This window comes from Amborella trichopoda, chromosome 6 (genome assembly GCF_054954075.1).
Source record: "Amborella trichopoda isolate Santa Cruz 75 chromosome 6, AtrichopodaSantaCruz75HAP2 v2.0, whole genome shotgun sequence".
Lineage (NCBI taxonomy): Eukaryota > Viridiplantae > Streptophyta > Magnoliopsida > Amborellales > Amborellaceae > Amborella > Amborella trichopoda.
Window position 1 is genome coordinate 33,119,683 of NC_142341.1, and position 20,335 is coordinate 33,140,017.

The 20,335-nt window shown below is 35.8% G+C and overlaps 1 protein-coding gene across 3 annotated transcripts in view; it reads left to right on the top strand.

The window, feature by feature from the left end:
• The first annotated feature begins 15,562 nt into the window (after positions 1-15,562).
• LOC18434997 (trihelix transcription factor GT-1) overlaps positions 15,563-20,335 on the top strand; it is a 35,335-nt gene continuing 30,562 nt past the window's right edge. For 2 of the 3 annotated variants that reach the window (XR_016058213.1, XR_016058214.1), the window contains exon 1: positions 15,571-16,649. Coding sequence is in view for 1 of the 3 variants with exons in the window: in XM_006845054.4 (XP_006845117.2) it covers positions 16,121-16,649 (529 nt within the window). In the remaining 2 variants the exon portion in view is untranslated. Of the gene's footprint in view, positions 16,650-20,335 lie in introns of all 3 variants that reach the window. The other variant, XM_006845054.4, reaches the window with a different exon arrangement.

Sequence of the window (20,335 nt, forward strand, 5' to 3'; positions counted from 1 at the left end):
ACTCACTTGTCAAAAGTAACAAATTGCCCCAAGTACCATGATTATTAGGTATAGTGACTCAGAGTTACTTGGTAACAGGAATATGGAACGTATTGGCGATGATGACGACATTGCAAATATGCTAGAAGGGTCTACTCCCATTGCTATGTATGTATCAAACAGTTGTGGTAGATACAAATAAAAATATATTTCCCATAGCCTATGTAATAGTTGAGAGTGAAAATACACCAATTTGGACTTGGTTTCTAGAGCTTTTTAATGAGCAGTTTGATGAGAGGCCTGATTTGCCAGTATTGTTTATTGTCTCAGATCGCCAGAAAGGTTGCAAGCCACAATTGAAGAAGTATTCCCAACCACTGAGCAAGGGTATTGTATATGTCACCTTTCCGAGAACATAAAAAAAGCCTTTAGAAATTCGGCGCTCACAAGATTTTATTGGAAACCTGCACATGCATTGTCTGTATCAATGTTCGAGGAGTACATAACAAAGATTAAGAATATAAGTGTTAAGGCCTATGACTGGATCATGATACAACATTTGAAATAAAAGGCAGACGCATATTTTTGGAGGTGTAGATACAATCATTTGACATCGAACATCTCCGAATCATATAACAAGTAGTTATTAAAGGCTCGGGAAAATCCCATCATTAAACTCCTTAAATGCCTAAAGGTTAAGCACATGGGCGAATTTTATAAGAAGATGACCATGTCCCTAGAATGGAGCAGTGTGCTTACACCAAAGGCTCAAGAGGTAATAGACAAGAGGAGAAATAAGTCCAGATTCCTTCATACGGTTATATGGCCACATGATGTCATGTATAAGATCAATGCAGATAAAAAATATGTTGTTAATCTGACAACACATACATGTAGCAGTCGGGTGTGACAGGTTATCAGGTGTGGCAAGTTATTAGGTTGCCCTGCAATTATGCAATCGCCATTATAGATCATAGGCATCAAGATGTTATATAATTTTACGGTATTTATTTCGCAGTGGATATGTACCATAGAGCATATTCCCTACCTTTCAACCTTATGTCTGATGATCTTGAGTTACCAGAGATTGTTTATACAATAGTATTGTAACCAATTGTAAGGCGAAGCACGGGTCGGCCAAAGAAACGACACAGACAAACAAAGTACAAAGATATAAGGCCTCTTAAGTGTAACCGTTGTGCGGTTGTGGAGCATAATTGGAAAACATGTAAATTAAGTATATGAAATTCATGTAGTACCAGAGGCCAGTAGTGCTTGTTGATATGCCTTTTTGTTTCAGTATATTTCATGATATAAAGAAGCCAGTAGTGCCAATTGATATGCCTGTCAAGGTGTGTTTGGTTCAATTTTGTGATCTTTAAAGCTGTTGGTTTCAATGTTATAAATAATTTTGTAGTTTGTACTCTCTCTCCCCCCCAAAATGTGGAAATTTCCCAACCTTCAAGCCTTTTTGCCTTCTAAATTTTAAGCATCACTGTTTTTAAAGTGACTTGATGCTTAAGAACCTTGTAAAATCTAATTTTTTGAAAATAATCATTTAGTAATACTTATATGGATCCAAAGATTTCAAATTAAACAAAATCCCCGTGAGTAACTATATTCCCCTTGGAGCATGCTATATGTTAATAGTGGGTTTAGTAGCTAAATATGTTAATATATATTTTAATTAAGCTACTTGAAATGGTTTTCAGCAGCTTTTCAATCATCATGGTCTTTTAAGTACTGTGATGACTCCTTAAAGCATCACAGTACTTATAAGACCGTAACACTTGCTACTGGAAATCTCAGGCATCACGGTCTTTAAATAATGTGATGGTTAGGTAGACATCATGGTACCTAAAAGACCATAAGCATCACCGTATTTCAAAGACCGTGATGCTTAAGATTTCTAGTAGCTTTTCAAGCACCACGGTCTTTAAAACACTGTGATGCTTAGGGTAGTCATCACAGTACTTAAAAGACAATAATTATCATCATGGTATTTTAAGTACTGTAATGAATATCCTAAGCATCCCTATATTTTCAAAATTGAGATTTTCAGTAGCTTTTCAAACATCACGGTCTTTTAAGTACCGTGATGACTGCCCTAAACATCATGCCACTTCAAAGACTGTGATGTCTAAAAGCTATTGGAATTCTCCGAAACATTTAACGTAAAGGATATAAAGGGTACCTTGAATATTATATAACAATATAGACCGCATTCATGGTTTCTACTTTGCTTATGCACATCTTAACATTGGATCAAAGAATTCAAAAGTATTGTGAAAAAAGAAAAAACACACAAGTTTAAACTACTAATGATGTTAAAGTAAACATACTATTGAGGGTCTATAACAATCTTCAACCTAGAAGATAAATACCAGTTTGAAGTTTCATGTAGTTTTAAGACATTCATGTGCATATAGATAATAAGGTCACATTCAACATATTCATATGGATGAACATCAATACCAAAACACCATACTAAACTCCACAGAGCTCAAGAAACCCAAAACACATTTTCATCTGCATAAATATCCCATTGTATATTAATCACGATGACTAATAATTTAAAAAACAACTTGAAATGATAGGCACTACTAGCCTCTTTGCACATTATAGACACTACTGGCCTCTTTACAAAAACAACTTGACCAACATAAAATAGAAAATACAAATCATTGAGGACATTTTTGTCAAACTTTACACTTCTGATCCCACTGTGACAACTCAAATTGTATTGTATTTGCACTTCTTTCTTCCTGTCTAACTAAGCGAGAGGGTAACTCCCATCTAGGAGCCTCCGATTGAATCGGTGTGCGGATAAATTGTGTATTACTTGTCCCCTCATCTAGTCGAGAAGTATGCCATACTTGAACCAGGTCTTCCATCTCCCCATGTCTGTCATCCACCTCCATGTCCTCAGAGGCCTCCTCATCAATTCTCCTCTCCTCCCTTGCCTGCAGCCCAACTTATGGATCATGTAATTTCAGTGTTTCTAATGCTTCTCCCATTAGGTCGTAATTCCTTAAAGTGAAACCTTGACGTACAAATTGTGCTGCATCAAGTCATATGAAAATAGACTAGTGAGACTTCTAAGACGTGAATAAAACAATGATACTTTTAAAATAGTCTTACCATTATATCTTCATCGTGATTACCTTGGGGCATGAATTGTGAGGGATGGTGTCTGTATGGGTTATGGATTAGTGCCTAGTCCTTGGTGTGTACCACTCAATGTATTCTTGTGTTGGTTTCCCATTTTAAACATGTCATTTGTTGCTCGACATAGATAATCTAGCTTATTCGTCCACATATCTATCTCATGTCGAAGCTCGTCTCTCCAATTCTCGGACCTCTTCCTTTTTCTCTCCCTCCTCTCCCACTACAAGGATCTGCCAGTATCCCTTGGTGCAATCCAAACTGCCAAAGCACACGATCTAGCATGCACTCCTCACAAATGTGTCCACATATGAGGTACGTATTACACAAAGCAGTTTGCTGAACCAGAAGGGAAAAATCTCCGTCCTCCTCAAATTCATCTCCTACATCAGGATAATCATCATATGGGGTCCATATGACCTATGAAAAAAAGAAAAAGAAATTTATAAATAACCTGTACCAAAAAATTATTAAAATTTAAATAAATAAAGTCAATGAAAACTTTTTCAATACTAATGTCATGTGTCTGTGCATTATCGATCTCCTGGCGCCCCACGAGATGGCAATTGTGACAGTTATCCTGTACTCTAAGAGCAGCCCACCTGAGGGATATAGGGAGCCCTACAAGGATGTCTTTGAGAATTGGGAGCAACAATTTGAAGTGCTCATACGCCCAACAATGAAATGAATGCATAAAAAAATTAGTATTATAACCAAACATCTTTCAAAACTTTTAAGTATCTATCAAAACATTTAAATAATAACAATACCAGCAAAAGAGTGGCTGATCCACTTTTGGTGATCAAGATGAATAATCTTTGAAAGGATCAAAACAAATAAGCTAGGGCAGCTGCACCCCATGCCTATTAACTAACAACTTCCATATCCTCAAAAAGCTACAAATATAATGACATCGTATTGTTTGTGGAATTTGCAAAGATTGTATCGCCGACTAAATATAGGAGGTAGGCATGAGTGTGTCATAATAAAGTGCACCTATTACAATTCTATGGCAGCTGTCTTCATCAACCAAGTCAGCCAAATAGTGGAATGGTTAATACCTAGTGGCAACTCTCTTAGCATACAGACTATAAAATCCCTTTGGTTCTCCACTCTCCTAAAAGTTACAGCTGCACCTGTCACCCTTAACTAGAGAATTTTATATATATCTGCAGGACTATGTATCATCTCTCCGACGTCTATATTAAAGTGCCCGGTCTTCATGCCACCTCTTGATAATAATAGCCAATGTGCCACGGTCGTGGTGAGTCATCGCCATTATGGTCAGAGGAAACAACTTTAATGTCCTGACCAAGTCAATCTGAGCATGGTTTGTTAAAAGCCATAAAGCTATTGCATTGGCCTTCTCATCAATCCTGAGAAGATTACCCCGATCCTGAAATGGAATTTGTGATTTCAAATATTAAAACAAATATATCAGTTAACCAAGATGATATGCAAAGAATATAATTTTGAATATGTTTATATACCATTCCTTTCCAGACCTTCTATGATATATGCTAACTTAATCTAGTGAGCAATGTAGGAGCCTAAGGACCTCCAGGGTAGGGTATGCCTTCGGCTATGATCCCTGTTACAAAAGTCACCATCGGTTTTCTATGGTGACAAAATCAACAATAACAAACCAAAAATCTCATAATAACAACTTTCAAGAAGAAACCATAAATAAAAAATCATCAATCACATTCTTCAATAAGTTGTTTGGGATTTAATTTAATCTGTCATTTAGGATTCAAAACCGAAATGTTAATAACAAAAAACTGAGCTTCCATCTCATGTACATAATATCTTCTAAAATAAGGTAAGTACTACTAGACTCCCAGGTGTCTATGACTTTGCATACCATATGTGCTTATCAAAAGTTAATTGGACTGCTTACTCCTCATTTTTTTTTATCTATATTATTTCAGAACTATTCTTATGGATATTTATGGGTGATCCAAAGGGGATCACTACTAGTGCTAATGGAATTTTATTCATTCTAGCATGTTTTTTGTAAGTCAATTATCGTATGATAACTATAGAATCTCTAGCACAAAAGGTTATGAAAGCTTTTCCTAAGAGTCCGTATTTGAAGGCTATGTTAACAAACTCAAAGAATATTATAGCCACTGATAAAGTAGACAAAAGATTGAAAGCTTTGCAAGCAACTGTAACTATTTCATAAATCAAGCAACTATTTTCGTAATTTTAAAGCAACTATCTCCAACCTACTACCATCTTGAAACTATTTCAGAAATCAAGCAACTATCTCCAACCTACTATCATCAGAAACTATTTCCTTCTGGACAAATCTTGTTAAATAAGAAGCATAATTTTATAAAATACACTGCAATCAACATACTAATTTTCTTGCCAAGCATAATTTTAAAGGACAAGCATAATTTTGAGACTTCAATGCAATTGATCCGATTAAAATAGTTTTCTTGGTAACTTTTCTTCATAACCTGGACTTCAACAACAAATTGAAATGCCATATCATCAAGTTAAAAACCCTAACTAAGGCCACTAAATCATCCATTTCATCTCCAATACATGGACAAGCCCATGCATGTCAACATAATCGCATCAAACTTACATAAAAATTCTAGAATCCAAGTTTATACAAAAACTACAGCAATAGAGTGAGCAGGAAAAAATTGATTCAGATTTGTTTGCAACAACAAATTGAAATCCCATATCATCGAGTTAAAAACCCTAACTAAAGACACTAAAGCATCAAGTTAAAAACCCTAACTAAGACCACTAAAATCATTCGTTCTATCATATTTGTTTTACAACACATACATGATACTAGAAATCTGAATAAAATTGTTCAATAAATCAAGATATCCAAGCCATACCCGATAAGAAAAACGAACTCAAACAGAATGGCAAAAACAGAACTATAATGAAGAAAGGAGTTTAGGGTGGGTTATAAGATCCCATGACTATCACGGTCTTTCGAATGCCGTGACACTCTTTCTAGTCGTCACGACATTTTAAGTGTTGTATAAGTTGTGGTGATCATAACAGTACTTAGAGTACTGTGATGCCTCAAGACATACGTTCCAAACTATAAACTTTGGTGGTCATCATGCTATTTTAAGTACCGTGATGTTGAGCCTTCGCTCTACTCGCGGCGCTCCTTGCTCGTGGAGCGGCATACCAAAAAAAGAAAGACTTTTTCTATGTATTTCAAAGGTACTCCACCTATGGTGAAGTCCGATGGGTCAGTATGGACCTCGAACAACTTATTGTAGTCAGGTAAGCACAGTACCGGGTCACTTGTTATCGCCTTTTCTAGGTCTTCAAAAGCTCTTTGACATGCCTAACAATCTTTGGCACTCATCCGACCTGCTCGGTCCTTCTTGAGAAGATCCATGAGTTGAGCCACTCTTCTTGAGTACTTGAGGATAAGAAAGGGATATAAAGCCGCTGTAAAAGCTTACGGTAATACGAGAATGTTATTTTGGTCAAAAAATGTCAAAAGTGAGGAAAAAGGGTGTGGATGAGGTTTGTAAAAGTTTAGGTCTTTTTTTTTGTTTTTCTTCTAATTAGACGAAAATTAAGGTATATTTCTGATAATTTCCCTTGATTTTATCTTCTTTTATTATTATTATTATTATTATTATTATTATTATTATTATTATTATTATTATATTTCTTATTATCATTGTTGTATAAACCACTATTTTAGATGAACCAATATTTCACATTTTTGGATTTTTATGTTTTTGTTAATTGCAATCATATATTGAGGGCCTTCTATTTTCCTTCGAATAGTAACTAATACCTTCAGTTACAATTCTTGTTATTTTTTATTGTATTTTTGTATTAAGCATTTTTGTTGCTATTTCATAACACTTTCAATAAAATCATTGTCTATTTTGTGTTTGGACAATCTAGGAAGCATTGTTGTTGTATTTAATGCAAAATTTAGCAATATTTGTCAAGTAGGACCCTAAATGTTACTAGGTGAGGGCTTAAAATTATTATTCAATAACTTTGATATATCTTTACAGTAACTGCAACTCATAATTTTATCTTATATCATCTTTACAAATCTAATTTTTCACTCCGGTGTATTAGCTAAAGCTGAAATATTGGCAATTTTTTAACTTACGTATTTTTTTGCAATCCATATTTTTTACCTACGTTTTGCCACTAAATTTTTTTAATATAAACAAATTTATTTTTGATGTTTTGGTTTTCCCATATATTATTATTATGTGACTAGTTTATTTTATGGGCAAGATCCAAGGGTTGAAATCAAAGAAGAGGTAGAAAATAAAAGGAAAATATTCATAAACATCTCTTATAATTTGCAATATTTTAAAAATATAGTTGGCTTTTTATATTTTATGCTCATATATTCTTTTTTGCAGTTCTTTGGCAAAATAACCTGATTTGGAAATTCAAAACGGGAGTGTTTCTTCTTTTCCTTTGGTTGAGAGATCAATGTCGAACTTGAAGTTCTTTTTTGTTTTTGTTTTTTTTTACAAATATTAACATCTTTATTCATATCATCACCACATCGTTACATCACTACACAATTTAAAACTAGCAAATACAAAAAAATAGAAAAAATAAAAAATAAAAAGATTACAATTCCAAAATCTCCACCATTTTGTACAATTGTTAAACTCGCAGCAGAAACACCAACTTCCGCAAGACGATCAACCTCCATATTACTCTTCCTATAACAATCCTCATAACAATCTATCCTTTCAACTATGTAAGACCTAAGGGTATTCTGCTTATCCTTTAATCCATTTGACGATAATCATTGAATCCCCTTCAATAACAGTAGGCTTTCGAAAATCTCTAGCTAGCTTAACACCTTGTAAAGTAGCCCTACACTTTGCTTCATTTTCAATGACAATCCCAATTGGTCTAAATAATTTCAACAATTTACAGCCACTACAATCCCTTATAATCCAACCAATCCCCGTGGGGCTTGGATTGCCCACAATGCTACTATCAAAATTTATTTTAATCTACCATTCCTTAGGACATTTCCATATTCCGACTCTTATTTCTTTTGTTATACGTTCTTTTATTAGAAGATTCAGATTATACATGAGATCTACCCTTGAAACACCTCAGTAAACGTTGTTTATCCTAAGCCAAGTGATCACAACAATTCTAATTTTTCATTTAATTGCATTGTTGTCTTGCCCTATTTTCAAAACACTGTTGATTCCTTTCTTTCCAAATCTCTCAAAAAATAGCAACCTTAGCTACCTTCCATATAATACACTCATTCTTACTTAATCCAATATCAATTTAAATACTCGGGTTCTATTATTCTTGATTGGATTCTCCAAGCCCTGGCTTATCACATCAACTATGAGACATTCTAATCAATATAGTCCTGAGTGGAAGGTGACCCTCACACCTCCCGAGAGTTCACACTCCCAAAACGTATACTCTCAATACATCAAATACTCGAGGTATATGAATTTGGGCCCCAGTACGCCAAACACCCAGATTCAGTCTCTCTCTAACTCCCACTGAGCATAAGACTATTGGCTTTAAGGTCTTGAAAGGCCACATAACCAATACTTTTATCTTTTTTGCAACACATCTAAGCATCTTAAACAATGACATAAAATATACCCGGAGATTTACTACAGTTGCTTCAATCAATGTAATTCTACCTCCTAATGACAATAGCTTGTACTTCCAAGAATCAAGTTTATATTGAACTCTTTGAATAACTGGATCCCAAAGAGCCACCATTCTATTATTTTCAGATAGAGGTAACCCTAGATATTTTAATGAAAACCTTCCTATTTCACAATCAATACAAACTATTTCACTTTACTTTCATCACATGCAACCTCAATGATGTGTGTTTTGTGCAGGTTCACTTTTTGTCATGTTATCATTTCAAATACTCTCAAGGATTTCTTTAAAACAGTAATTTCCATATCATTTGCACCACAGAAGAACTGTGTATCGTCTACGTACTGTAGGTGGGAAACAATTGTCCTATTGTTTTTAACCTGAAATCTATTTAACATCCCTTTTTTTAGCACTGAAGATAGCATCACGCGTAATGGTAAACAAAAATGGTGATAAAGGTTCCCCTTGTCTAATCCCTTTTCGTGCTTTAAAAAAGTCTTTAGGCTTTTCTATTGATCAAGATTGAAAATTGTGTTGAAATCAAACAATCTTCAATCCATTTTAACCATATACCTCCAAAATATAGCTTTCATTGTTTGCAATAAAATCATTTGCTTTACTTAATCATATACTTTCCCAAGATTAATTTTACACACAATACATTATTTCTTGTCAGCAGTACAAGAACTTATAACTTCTTGTGCACAAAGTATAACTTGAAACTTCCAATCAAGTTTTTCAGCTAATGGAAGTATTCAACTGTCCATACTTGTATTTTTATAGCCAAAGAAGAAATATAGTGAAATTTTACAGGAGTAAATTATAGATTGAGTTCTTCCAACAAAAAACCTATCTAAATATGAAATCTAAATTTCCAAAACAATAATTATCTGCCGATTCTAAATTACCTCAAAACATTTTAGATAAAAGAATATTTTAGCAAAGGGAGCAAATGTATAGTATGCACCTTCATGAGCACCTTGTAAAAATTTTAATGAGACGATGCCATTTCAATTTTTGGGTGAGTAATGGGGAGAGGGCCCTACCCATTGTGGGAATCTAGCTAAGGACGTAATGTTGCAATCGTCAAGCTCTAACCAATTAAACCTAGACTCTTTTCCTACGATGCCATCTCATTGATTGCATTTAATTTCACATATGCACGCTTTTCAAATTTCTAATCAATTAACTTTTTGTTAGATGGTACTCTGCAAGCACAATGTATATGTGTTCCCTTGGGTAAGATATATATATTTATATAATTTTGGATCCGCTTTAGAATTATCAGATTATTATTTTTAGAAATATTAAATTTCGGATTTAAATATATATTTTATTTAAGGAACTAGATTTACAACGTGCTCCAGCAAGAATACATTGTACTTCTCTTTCTTTGCTAACAAAAACATGTGGTTGGAGAACTTGAAGCTCTTTACTGCCTTAATTATCAAATAAGAGAATAGTTTTAGACTTAAGTCCTAGACCAATGTCTTATCCAAGAGAAAAAAAATAACATTCATCGAGGGTATTTTGAAAATAAAAAATAAAAAATAAAAATATGAGCCATATCATCACCGTCAAAGCCTTTTTCTACATAATTGGGTTAGGCTACACAAATCCTGGTATACCATTATGCTCAAGTAAGGGCAATACCCTCATATTTTCTCAATACTTCCAACCACGTTCTTTTAGCCCTACCCTTTGCCCTTTTTTAGCTTCCACTTGAACTAACTTGCGCTTCCTAATAGGTGCTTTACTGGATTTGCACTACACATGGTCCAAGAAACAATCCCTAGAAAACCTTAGACTAGAGACCCTACGTTCAAATTCTCTTAAAATCTCTCTAAAACTAAGATCTAATCCTAAGAAGCAGTTCTCCTAGATCCAAATCCTTAGAGTCATGCATCAAGAACATAAGGCATTCAAAGGTGTAAATCAATTCGCGGTCTTGATTTTGGTCTCCAACTCTGAGTTTTCCAGGTATGTGATCTTTCAATTGCTTTTATTTATGTATTTTTTTTATTTTTTATTTTTTTGCTCTATTATTTAGTTTTTTGGTCATTTCTTTATTTTTTTAGATTTAATTAAGAATTAGAAGGTTTTCAAGGTCTTATAAATGGATTTTCGAGTTGGCCCTACCAATAGGTTTAGAGGAGAACCGGATCTGCAAAGATCAACGATGCCCATAAGCCTATAATTTGAGCGACCCCATTCTCTCTATTGATTTTAAAAGTACGTTGTTTCACAAGAGATTTGAGTCGGTTGTGATCATAGACCCATCCAAATTAGAGTGTGAACAGTTTGGCTCCCACCATGGGGCCCTCGAGCTTCAGATCCGCCCATTTAAATCATAAAAAGCTTTATGTAAATTTAGTTTTCCAAAAAAAAAAAAAAAAAAATAGAGAATTACAAAAGCTAGAACATGCCAGAAATTCACCAGAAAGACGCTGAAATTCGATCTGAATCGAGTCGGGTAGGCCTAGCACAAGTCGACTTGACTTGCATGGTAAGAAATTGCCGAAATTTTTTTGATAGTCTTGTTTCGGCCCTCCGTAGTTTTTGTACTTTCTGTTTCTTGTTTTCAATGACCAAAAAAATTCCAAAAAATTAAAAAAATATGAGATAGTACCTAGGGTTAGATTTAGACTTTTGTTATTGTTTAGAGTAGATTTGATCTTTTAATCTTACCTATTTGATCTTATCTGCTTAATTTAGAATTCTTGATCTTATATTATTATATTAGATTTCTTTAAGGTCGTTATATATTTGTTCTATCTTTATCTTGCATTAGTAGATTAAGCTGATTGCTGTATGATCAAACCACTTACACTCGCCACTATGTTGGAATTATGTCCTTTTAAGGTCTTAAATTCAGACATTTATAATGACTCTTAACTTTAGTGAAAAAGTGCGACATGACTCTAGGATCTTGGCGCATTGGGACAAAAAATCATGGAACTTCGAGTGAGTCATGATGAGGATTTATATGCATAGGAGGTACCTTGAGAGTTTACCTCTTCGTCGGGGTCGATTGTTATGTTTGTGCTTTATGACTGAGTGATGGGTCAGGGTAATATAATTTATGTGATTATGTAATATGAGCATGATGACAAAATAACTTTGTATGAGGGCACTAGCCTAAATTCCTGACTCTTAGTACCTTCTCGTAGCATGTGCATATAGAGACGTAATGCATGAGAAGCCGCTCTTCCGAGGATCCATTAGTAAGAGGTATGCACATGTGGTAAGGGAGGAACCCCCACACTATGTCTGTGTATGTCCTTTAAAGGGTCCACCTGAAATCTACTTATACTTGGGGATTCAGATCACTCATGGGTTTGACTTTAAGCCATTATCATGAGCTCTTGATTATACAAGATGGGTTATGAGTTTGTTGGGTAATTTCGAGAAGGTAACTTTGGCTTCCGGGTCTAGCCAAGTGGAGGTTACGATTCGTAATTCAACTCTAAAGATCATAATTTCCATACAATCATTTTTATAGAGGCAAGGCTCTAAACAATCAAATTAGAGTGCATATCAAAAATTTCACTAGAAGAAGTCGTTTTGATGCCCAAATATCCTCAAATAGATCATCTCGACATTAAGATGCATGGACATGGGCAAAAATGGATTTCAAGTTTTAGAAATAGTGCTAACTAGTATATGAACAACTAATGCAAAGACAAGTGAGTTTTAAGTGATAATAAGTCTATATAAAATGTCAGCATTGAGCCACCTCTTGTCTTGGTTATTGACGACTTAACTAGACACCTACAAGATGAGGTACTGTGGTGCATGCTATTCTCATATAACATAGTTTTGATGGATGGACTTGAAATGACATCAACACAAAGTTAAAACTTTGAAGTTATGTTCTAGAATCCAAAGTTTTAAATTAACCAGACTAAGACAGTATATGGAATGCAAGTTTAGTTAAGATTGATAGCCAAGAAGTATAAAAAAGACTACACTTTTGATATCTTGGGTCGATAACCCAGAAAATAGAGAAATTGAGGAAAATGTCGCACCCAAAATTAAGCTGGGTGAGTGTAGTGGAGATGTGCAACTGGAATTTTATGTAATCGCCGCATACCAATGAAGCAGAAGGCCAGGTTCTTATGACACTTGTGAGACTAGCTTTGTTCTATGGGATGAAATATTAGGCGGACAAAAAACAATATACCCATAGAATGAGTGTAGCAGATATGAAGATGTTGAAATGGATGAGTGGCAAGACAAGAATGGATAGCATTCGAAAAGAATCCATTCGGGAGAATTTAAGTGTGACACCAATAAGTAATAAGATAAAAGAGAGTAGACTTAGATGGACTGACCATGTGTGGCATTGACCTTGTACAACACCTGTTAGGAGGTAAGAGTTAGTTCAAGTGGAAGGACTGAAATTGAGGGATAGGCCTAAAAGGACTTGGTTGGAAGTAGTCCGAAAAGATATAGGGACTTTTGGACTCACTGAGGGTATGACCTTAAATAAAGCAGAATGGTAGACCAGAATTCGTGTAGCCAACCCAAATTAATTGGGAAAAGGCTATGATAATGATGATGATGGGAAGTGCTATGTTAAAATTAGATGTCATGGTATCTACTTACATTTATTTATGAGAAAATTATATATATCTACTTATATTTATTTACGAATCTTGGTCTACTATTCTACTCTATTCAAGGTCATATCCTCAATGAGGCCAAAAGTCCCTATATCTTTTCGGATTACTTCCAACCAAGTCTTTTTAGGTCTATCCCTTACCCTTTTCAATCATTCCGCTTAAACTAAGTCACACCTCCTAACAAATGTTGTATAAGGTCAGCACCACACATGGCCAGCCCACTTAAGTCTACTCTCTTTTATCTTATTGCTTATTAGTGCCACACCTAAATTCTCCATAATGGATTCATTTCAAATTCTATCCATTCTTATCTTTACACTCATCCATCTCAACATCTTCATCTCCGCTACACTCATTATATGGGTATATTATTTTTTGTCCACCCAATATTTCACCCCATAAAAGAAATCTGGTCTCACAATTATCTAAAAACTTGTCAATCACATAAAGTTCCAGTTGCACATCTCCACTTCACCCACCCAACTGTAATTTTGTGTACGACATCTTCCTCAATCTCTCCATTTTTTTGGGTTATCAACCCAAGATATCGAAGGTGTGGTATTTTTTATTCATCCTGGCAATCAATCTTAACTATTCACTCATCTCTACGTCAATAATTACTAGACTTGCATTCTATATACTCTGTCTTAGTCCTACTAATTTAAAACTTTTGTATTCTCGAACATCCCTTCAAAGTTGTAACTTTGTGTTGATGCCATTTCGAGTCTTATCCATCAAAACTATGTTATTTGCGAATAACATGTGCCATGATACCTCATCCTGTAAGTATCTAGTTAAGTCGTCAATAACTAAGACAAGAGATACGGGCTCAATACCTTTAATGTAGACCTATTGTCACTTAAAACTCACTCGTTTTTGCACTAGTTGTTCGAATACTTGTTAGCACTCCATTATACATTCTCTCACCAAGTCGTTGTAGTGTCTGGAGACTCATTTCTCTTCCAACACCCGTGAAATCAAATCTCGAGGTACTTTACGATAAGCATTCTCCAGATCAATAAAGACCATGTGGAGGTCTTTTCCCTTTGCGCTAAACTTCTCAATTAGTTGCCTAAGTAGGAAATAGCCTCGGTTGTTGACCTTCCTGGCATAAAATGAACTTGGTTTGTAGATACACTTGTTTCATGCCTTAGTCATTGCTTAATCACTCTCTCCTATATATTCATAGTATGACTAAGAAGTTTGATCACTCAATAGTTTGCACAATTCTATATATCTCATTTGTTCTTGTAAATAGGTACCACAATACTTTTCCTTCATCCGTCTCACATTTTCTTTATTCTTAACACCTTGTTGAGCAACTTTGTCAGCCAGTCAATGTCAATCTGCTTTATGCACTTCCAAATCTCTATTGGGATACCATCTCGTCCTAAAGCCTTTTCTGTCTTCATTATTTTCAAAGTTTCTTTCATTTTCGACTTCCTAATCCTACAAATGTATCTATGACTTCCACCCTCATTTATACCAACAGTTTCTTCTACCACTATGTTTCCATTGTATTTGTCATTTAATAATTTTTTATACTAAACTGTCAACCTTTTGTTGACCTTGTCATTGTTCATCAAGACCATTTGATCCTCACTATTAATGCATTTAATATGATTTAGATCACTACATTTTTCTCTCTCTTTTTTGCTAATTTAAAGATATCACAGTTTATTGTATAGATTATCATATGCCTTGAGTTTAGCTTTACTTATTATTTGTTTAGTATTTTTCTTCAAACCCATATCCCCGTGTACCCCATCGTACCAATGCTATCAAATTTGTTTCGCTTCGGCCGAAGAGGCTAAAGCTTTCGGACTTTAGGCACAACCGAAGAGAAGTGAAGCCTGATGCTGTCGCTTCGGTCAGATTCAGACTGTTTCAGGCTGTTTCGGTCAAATTCGGACTGCTTTGAGTATGGTTCGGGTTTGCTTTGGCCAACAAAGAAATAGCTATATAAATATATTTTTTAATTAATTATTTGTATATTTTTATATATAAATACTTAATTTATTTATACTAAATTAAAAAAAAAATCTGAAGTCTTCTCCCGAATCGGCCGAAACACCAAATTGCTTTATTTTTCTCACCTCTACTATCATTCTCTAACTACCATTTAGGTCCCCTCCTGAAAAGGTCCTCTCTTCTCCCATCGTTCCAACCATGAATCAAACATTTCCCAAGAAAAAAAAAAAAAAAAAAAAAAAATTCCCAAAAGGAAAATGCGGGTTGATTTCCTTTCTTTGTCGGGGATTTCCAACCTTGAGCGAGTCTCTCTTTACTCCGCCGCTGCCAAAATTCGTCCGCTTCCTGGTTCCCCGCTACCAACACGTCCGACACACACACACTCTCTCTCCTCTCCTCAGCACGCGCCCACTCTCTCACTCTTGCTCTACTCCGCTACCCACAACTGCCCAATCCAGTCGCAATTCCCATGCTTTTCAGCTTCCTCTACTCACTCACTCTCCTTACCTCTCTCTCTGTTTTGACTCTTTGCTTACTGGCTCCCTTCTCTCTTTCTCTAAGCTCCTTCCAGACTCCTATTATTCATTTCTCTTTCTCTCAAAGATCTTGGCTGTGCACGTGGTTCTCTTTGTCGGGTTTCTTTCAGGACAACTTGCTTGGTGGATTGGGGTTTTGTGAAAAGCTTCCTGCTCCATTTCATCTCTTCAATTCATGTTACTTCGGAGGAGAAAGAAGGACGAGCAGGTGCCATGTATCTCTCTGAAAAGCAGCAGCCTATCGATTTCTATAAGGCCGAAGAGAGCCGCGAAATGATAATGGAGGCGGTCGCCATAGGCCTTCAACCCCCCTCTGCTCTCCAACAGCATCAACAGCAGCAGGCGGCTCTGATTCTCACAGAGAGCAGCGGAGAAGACCACGAGGTTAAGGCCCCGAAAAAACGAGCGGAGACTTGGATTCAGGAAGAGATTCGAACACTTATTGGTTTGCGTCGAGAAATGGATACCCTTTTCAACACGTCCAAGTCGAACAAGCATTTGTGGGAGCAGATCTCATCGAAGATGAGAGAGAAGGGGTTTGATAGGTCCCCAACTATGTGCACTGATAAGTGGAGGAACCTCCTTAAGGAATACAAGAAGTCACGTCACCATGACAGGGGTGGCTCTGCTAAGGTCTCATACTACAAAGAGCTGGAGGACCTGTTTCGTGAGCGTGCGAGGAACGCTCCTTATAAGAGCCCCCCTTCAAAAGTGGACTCCTACATGCAATTTGCTGACAAAGGTAGAATCTCCCCATTTCTTTTCTTCCTGCTCACCTGGCTCCTCTCTCTTTCTCTCCTTTTTGAGGTTTTTATTGTGATTTTAGTATGATTGCATTTTGGTATCATTTACAATTTCTCAGTGTTGTTGCAGTATTGAATTCTCAAATGTCATTGACATGCTTTTCTCTTGATTGAGTTTTTTGGAATATTGAGTTTTTTGGAATATTTGCTCTTGTCTGTGTGTGCCTGTTATTTTTTAACTAGACTCCTAGTTGTTGAGTTTTGCATCGCTTGGCGTTCGCCTGTTATCTTTTAACTAGACTCCTAGTTGTTGAGTTTTGCTTCGCTTGGCATTCGCCTGTTATCTTTTAACTAGACTCCTAGATGAGTAGTTGTTGAGTTTTGCTTGGCTTGGCATTTGCGAAGAGATTGAGCAAATGCACTTTCTCATCCATCCAAACCAGCTATCCCGAAAACCTATTCTTCCAAAACGATTGTGCAAGAGACCCCATAGCACTATCTTTCTCCACGGCCACCTTAACATCCAAGCCTGACTAGCGGTCCTTAGTTATCAATTCTTAGCATTTGTGTGAGCCAAAGCCACGTTGGATATCTGCCTCTAAAAAATGCCTTGCAAGGGAAATTGTTCCGTCCCAACGGGGAAGTTGTTGTGTCCCAACATGGTCGATGCTGGTGAGAACTTCTATGAGAAATCAAGGGCAGAAAATGATTACGATAGTTCAGCTGTTACTGTATTTGAGTCTGGTGAGCCTAGGAAGATGCATACAGGAAGGATTTCTCCATAGGAATGATGGCTAGAACATATTGCAGCAGCTGGAAGGGGTAACTCCAACTCAAGCTAGGGTTGCGAAGTCTTGGGTGCATGGGGTCTTTATGGATAACCTCTATAAGGACCTTTAAGATGTTAACAGGACTTGTCGGTTATTGTCATTCATAGGAGGCTGAAGCCAGGGTCCTATTTATGGGCCTTAGATCCCTTAAGGCCCATTGATAGGCCTTAAACTGCTCTTTCCTTCTTGATAGGCCCCTGGATTGTGGAAATTTTGAAAGACTGATTCACTTAACTTTATTAGATGGTAGGAATCGAGCTTGGGGTCGAGTGGTTAGCAATTGACGATTAGCAGCGCTACATCTCAAGTTTGATTCAAAAAAAAAAGAAGAAAGATGGGTTTGTAGAGAGGTATGCTTGAGAGGCAAAGAGGCTCTTATTCCCCATTTCCATGTACACACAGAACCTTGTAGCGAGGTAGGAATTCTCGCTGGATAGGGTGTAAGGGATACTCTCTCTATGTTTGAAGTTTGATGCCTTCCTCTGGACCTTTCTATTTTTATTTAGTTCCTTCTTCTCCATCATTGTTTGTTCTGTTGCTCTTTTTCCCTTCTCGTTCTATTTCTTTTCTTTTTGGTCCATGTTCCTTGGTTGATGCACCGTGCAACTTGACTTTGTCCTTCTACTTACTTGTTCTCTGTTGAAGAAAAAACTTAAGAGGAAGATCAAATTGTTGTTCTGATAGTATGTCCTCCTGGAATGACAACATTTGAATATGCCAAGGCAATTTCTTTAAATATTTATGGCTCGGTAATCTAGTGAGGCTTGATTGAGTCTTATAAGACTTGATAGTGTTTTGGTTTGGTCTTTTAATTGTTTTAAGAGACTTGCTTGAGTCTTGTAAGGCTCAGCCAATATTTATTGAGGTGACTGTTTGGGACTGGGTGGGTCCTGAGCTGCGTCTGAGGATTTGAACATTGATTTTTAAAGAACCTTGCTCCCAATGCACTTGTACAATTTCGGATGTTACGCAAAGTGATTTTCTATTTGTAGATTCTTTTCTTTCTTTGGGCTATTGGCTTACATGAGTTACAACTTAAGGTTTTAAACCCGTTCCACCATTGGATTCAAAGGGCACTGGACTAACTTTGATGCATCTTTACTAGCTTTACTTGTTTTTGTGTTAAAGACATCTGTGTACGTTGATGAGCAGGGCTGAACTTTTGAGGCTGTGCACTATCTTGACTTTTTTGGTACTGGAATTTGGTTTGACACTGTCTGGGAACCTAAGCCTAATATATTGGCATTCTTGTTATTTATAATCATGAATGCTATTATGCTGAATTTTATATTTAGTTTGATTTAGCATGAATCTTTCATGGTACTTGAAATTGGTCGATATGATAAATTATATAAAAGAAACCCAGTAAAATGTGAACGTCTTCTTCTTCAAAAAAAATATTTATTTTTATTGATAATTTAAAAAGTGTTGCTTTCCTTTTATAATGTACACTTAATTTTTCTACGTCATACATGTAGACACATAGATATATATATGCGTGTTAATTAAGGATTGAATATGCAAAAACTTCTGTTTTTTTTATAGATAATTCTCTATGATATTTATGAAATTTTCCCTTCTAGTTTTTGTTTCTTGTTGCAATTAACATTATCCAAAGGTCATGCTTCTTCAGTTGTTCCTCTCAGGATTATGCTCTATTCTATGAAAGAATTAAATTTGCCTTAATAATGTTCCATTAAATTTATGGTGTCGATGTTTAAAGGTAGCCACTATTCTTGTCTTTTCAAAAATGGTTTCAAAGATGAAGCATATATGATAGGTAATATGTTCTTTGTTTCTTGAATGTTATTTTCTTTTTGTTTATTAATATAATTTCCTGTTCTTTTAATTTTCCATTGACGTTTCTTGGGGGAAATTTCTAAAAACTGAGATACTAATATTTCATTCTAAACAATGTCCACGTGGTTAAACATTTGTATTAAATGTTTTCTTCATTTTCTTGCCTGTTCTTTTGCTGTTTAACTAGTCGTTATTCAAAGAGTGTAAATTGTGCACCTTTTGTACATGTCATATCATATTACTTGAATTTTGATTAGATGAATAGATGGTTCTATGTTCATGCAATTCATTTTATTTGCATGATTGATAAAATGGGGACAATGTGGGTCTTCTCAACAATTATTTTTGTAGTTTTCACATGCACATCCAGGTAATTGTGCTCAGTTGCTGTAATAGTCATAGTAACTTCCGAAATGATCTACATAAATATAGGTGCACAAATGTGGTACTCTCTATCATGGATACTAGTGTATGTTTAGACTTGATTGCCTCCATGTTTAGATGTCTAGATGCACCTTCATGCTGATTAACTCTATATTTGCCTCCAGTAGAGCCATCTTGAAGTTTCGCTGTTATCTGGATAGTTTTGAAATAATATGGATTGGGATTGTTATTGATAAGCCATTTTCTAGAAGGTGGTTTCCTTTCAGTTTAGGTCAAGTTATATATGCAAGGTAGTGTCCTTTGTTTGAATGGTTGATCTATCGTGAATTTGAGATCTTAGTGATTCATGATAAGATGTGGCAAAGTTTTACGCTGGTTGCCTACCTAATGCAACCTATAGTTGTTGGGATCGGGAGCGGGAACGGTACCGGGAGTGGGGGATCATCAAATGCTAGAAGATATATATGGTTGGGAATGCCATCTGGAAAATGTACACATTAGGGATCGAAATCTCCAAATGTCAGGGGTCGAGATTCCAACCTTTTGGGGATCTTAATCCCAACCTTTTGGGATCTTGATCTGAACTTTTTGAGGATCTTTCTACCAACCTTCAAGTGTATGATAATGTAAGATTATGTAAACTCTTCAAAGTAGAGATATCATTATTGATA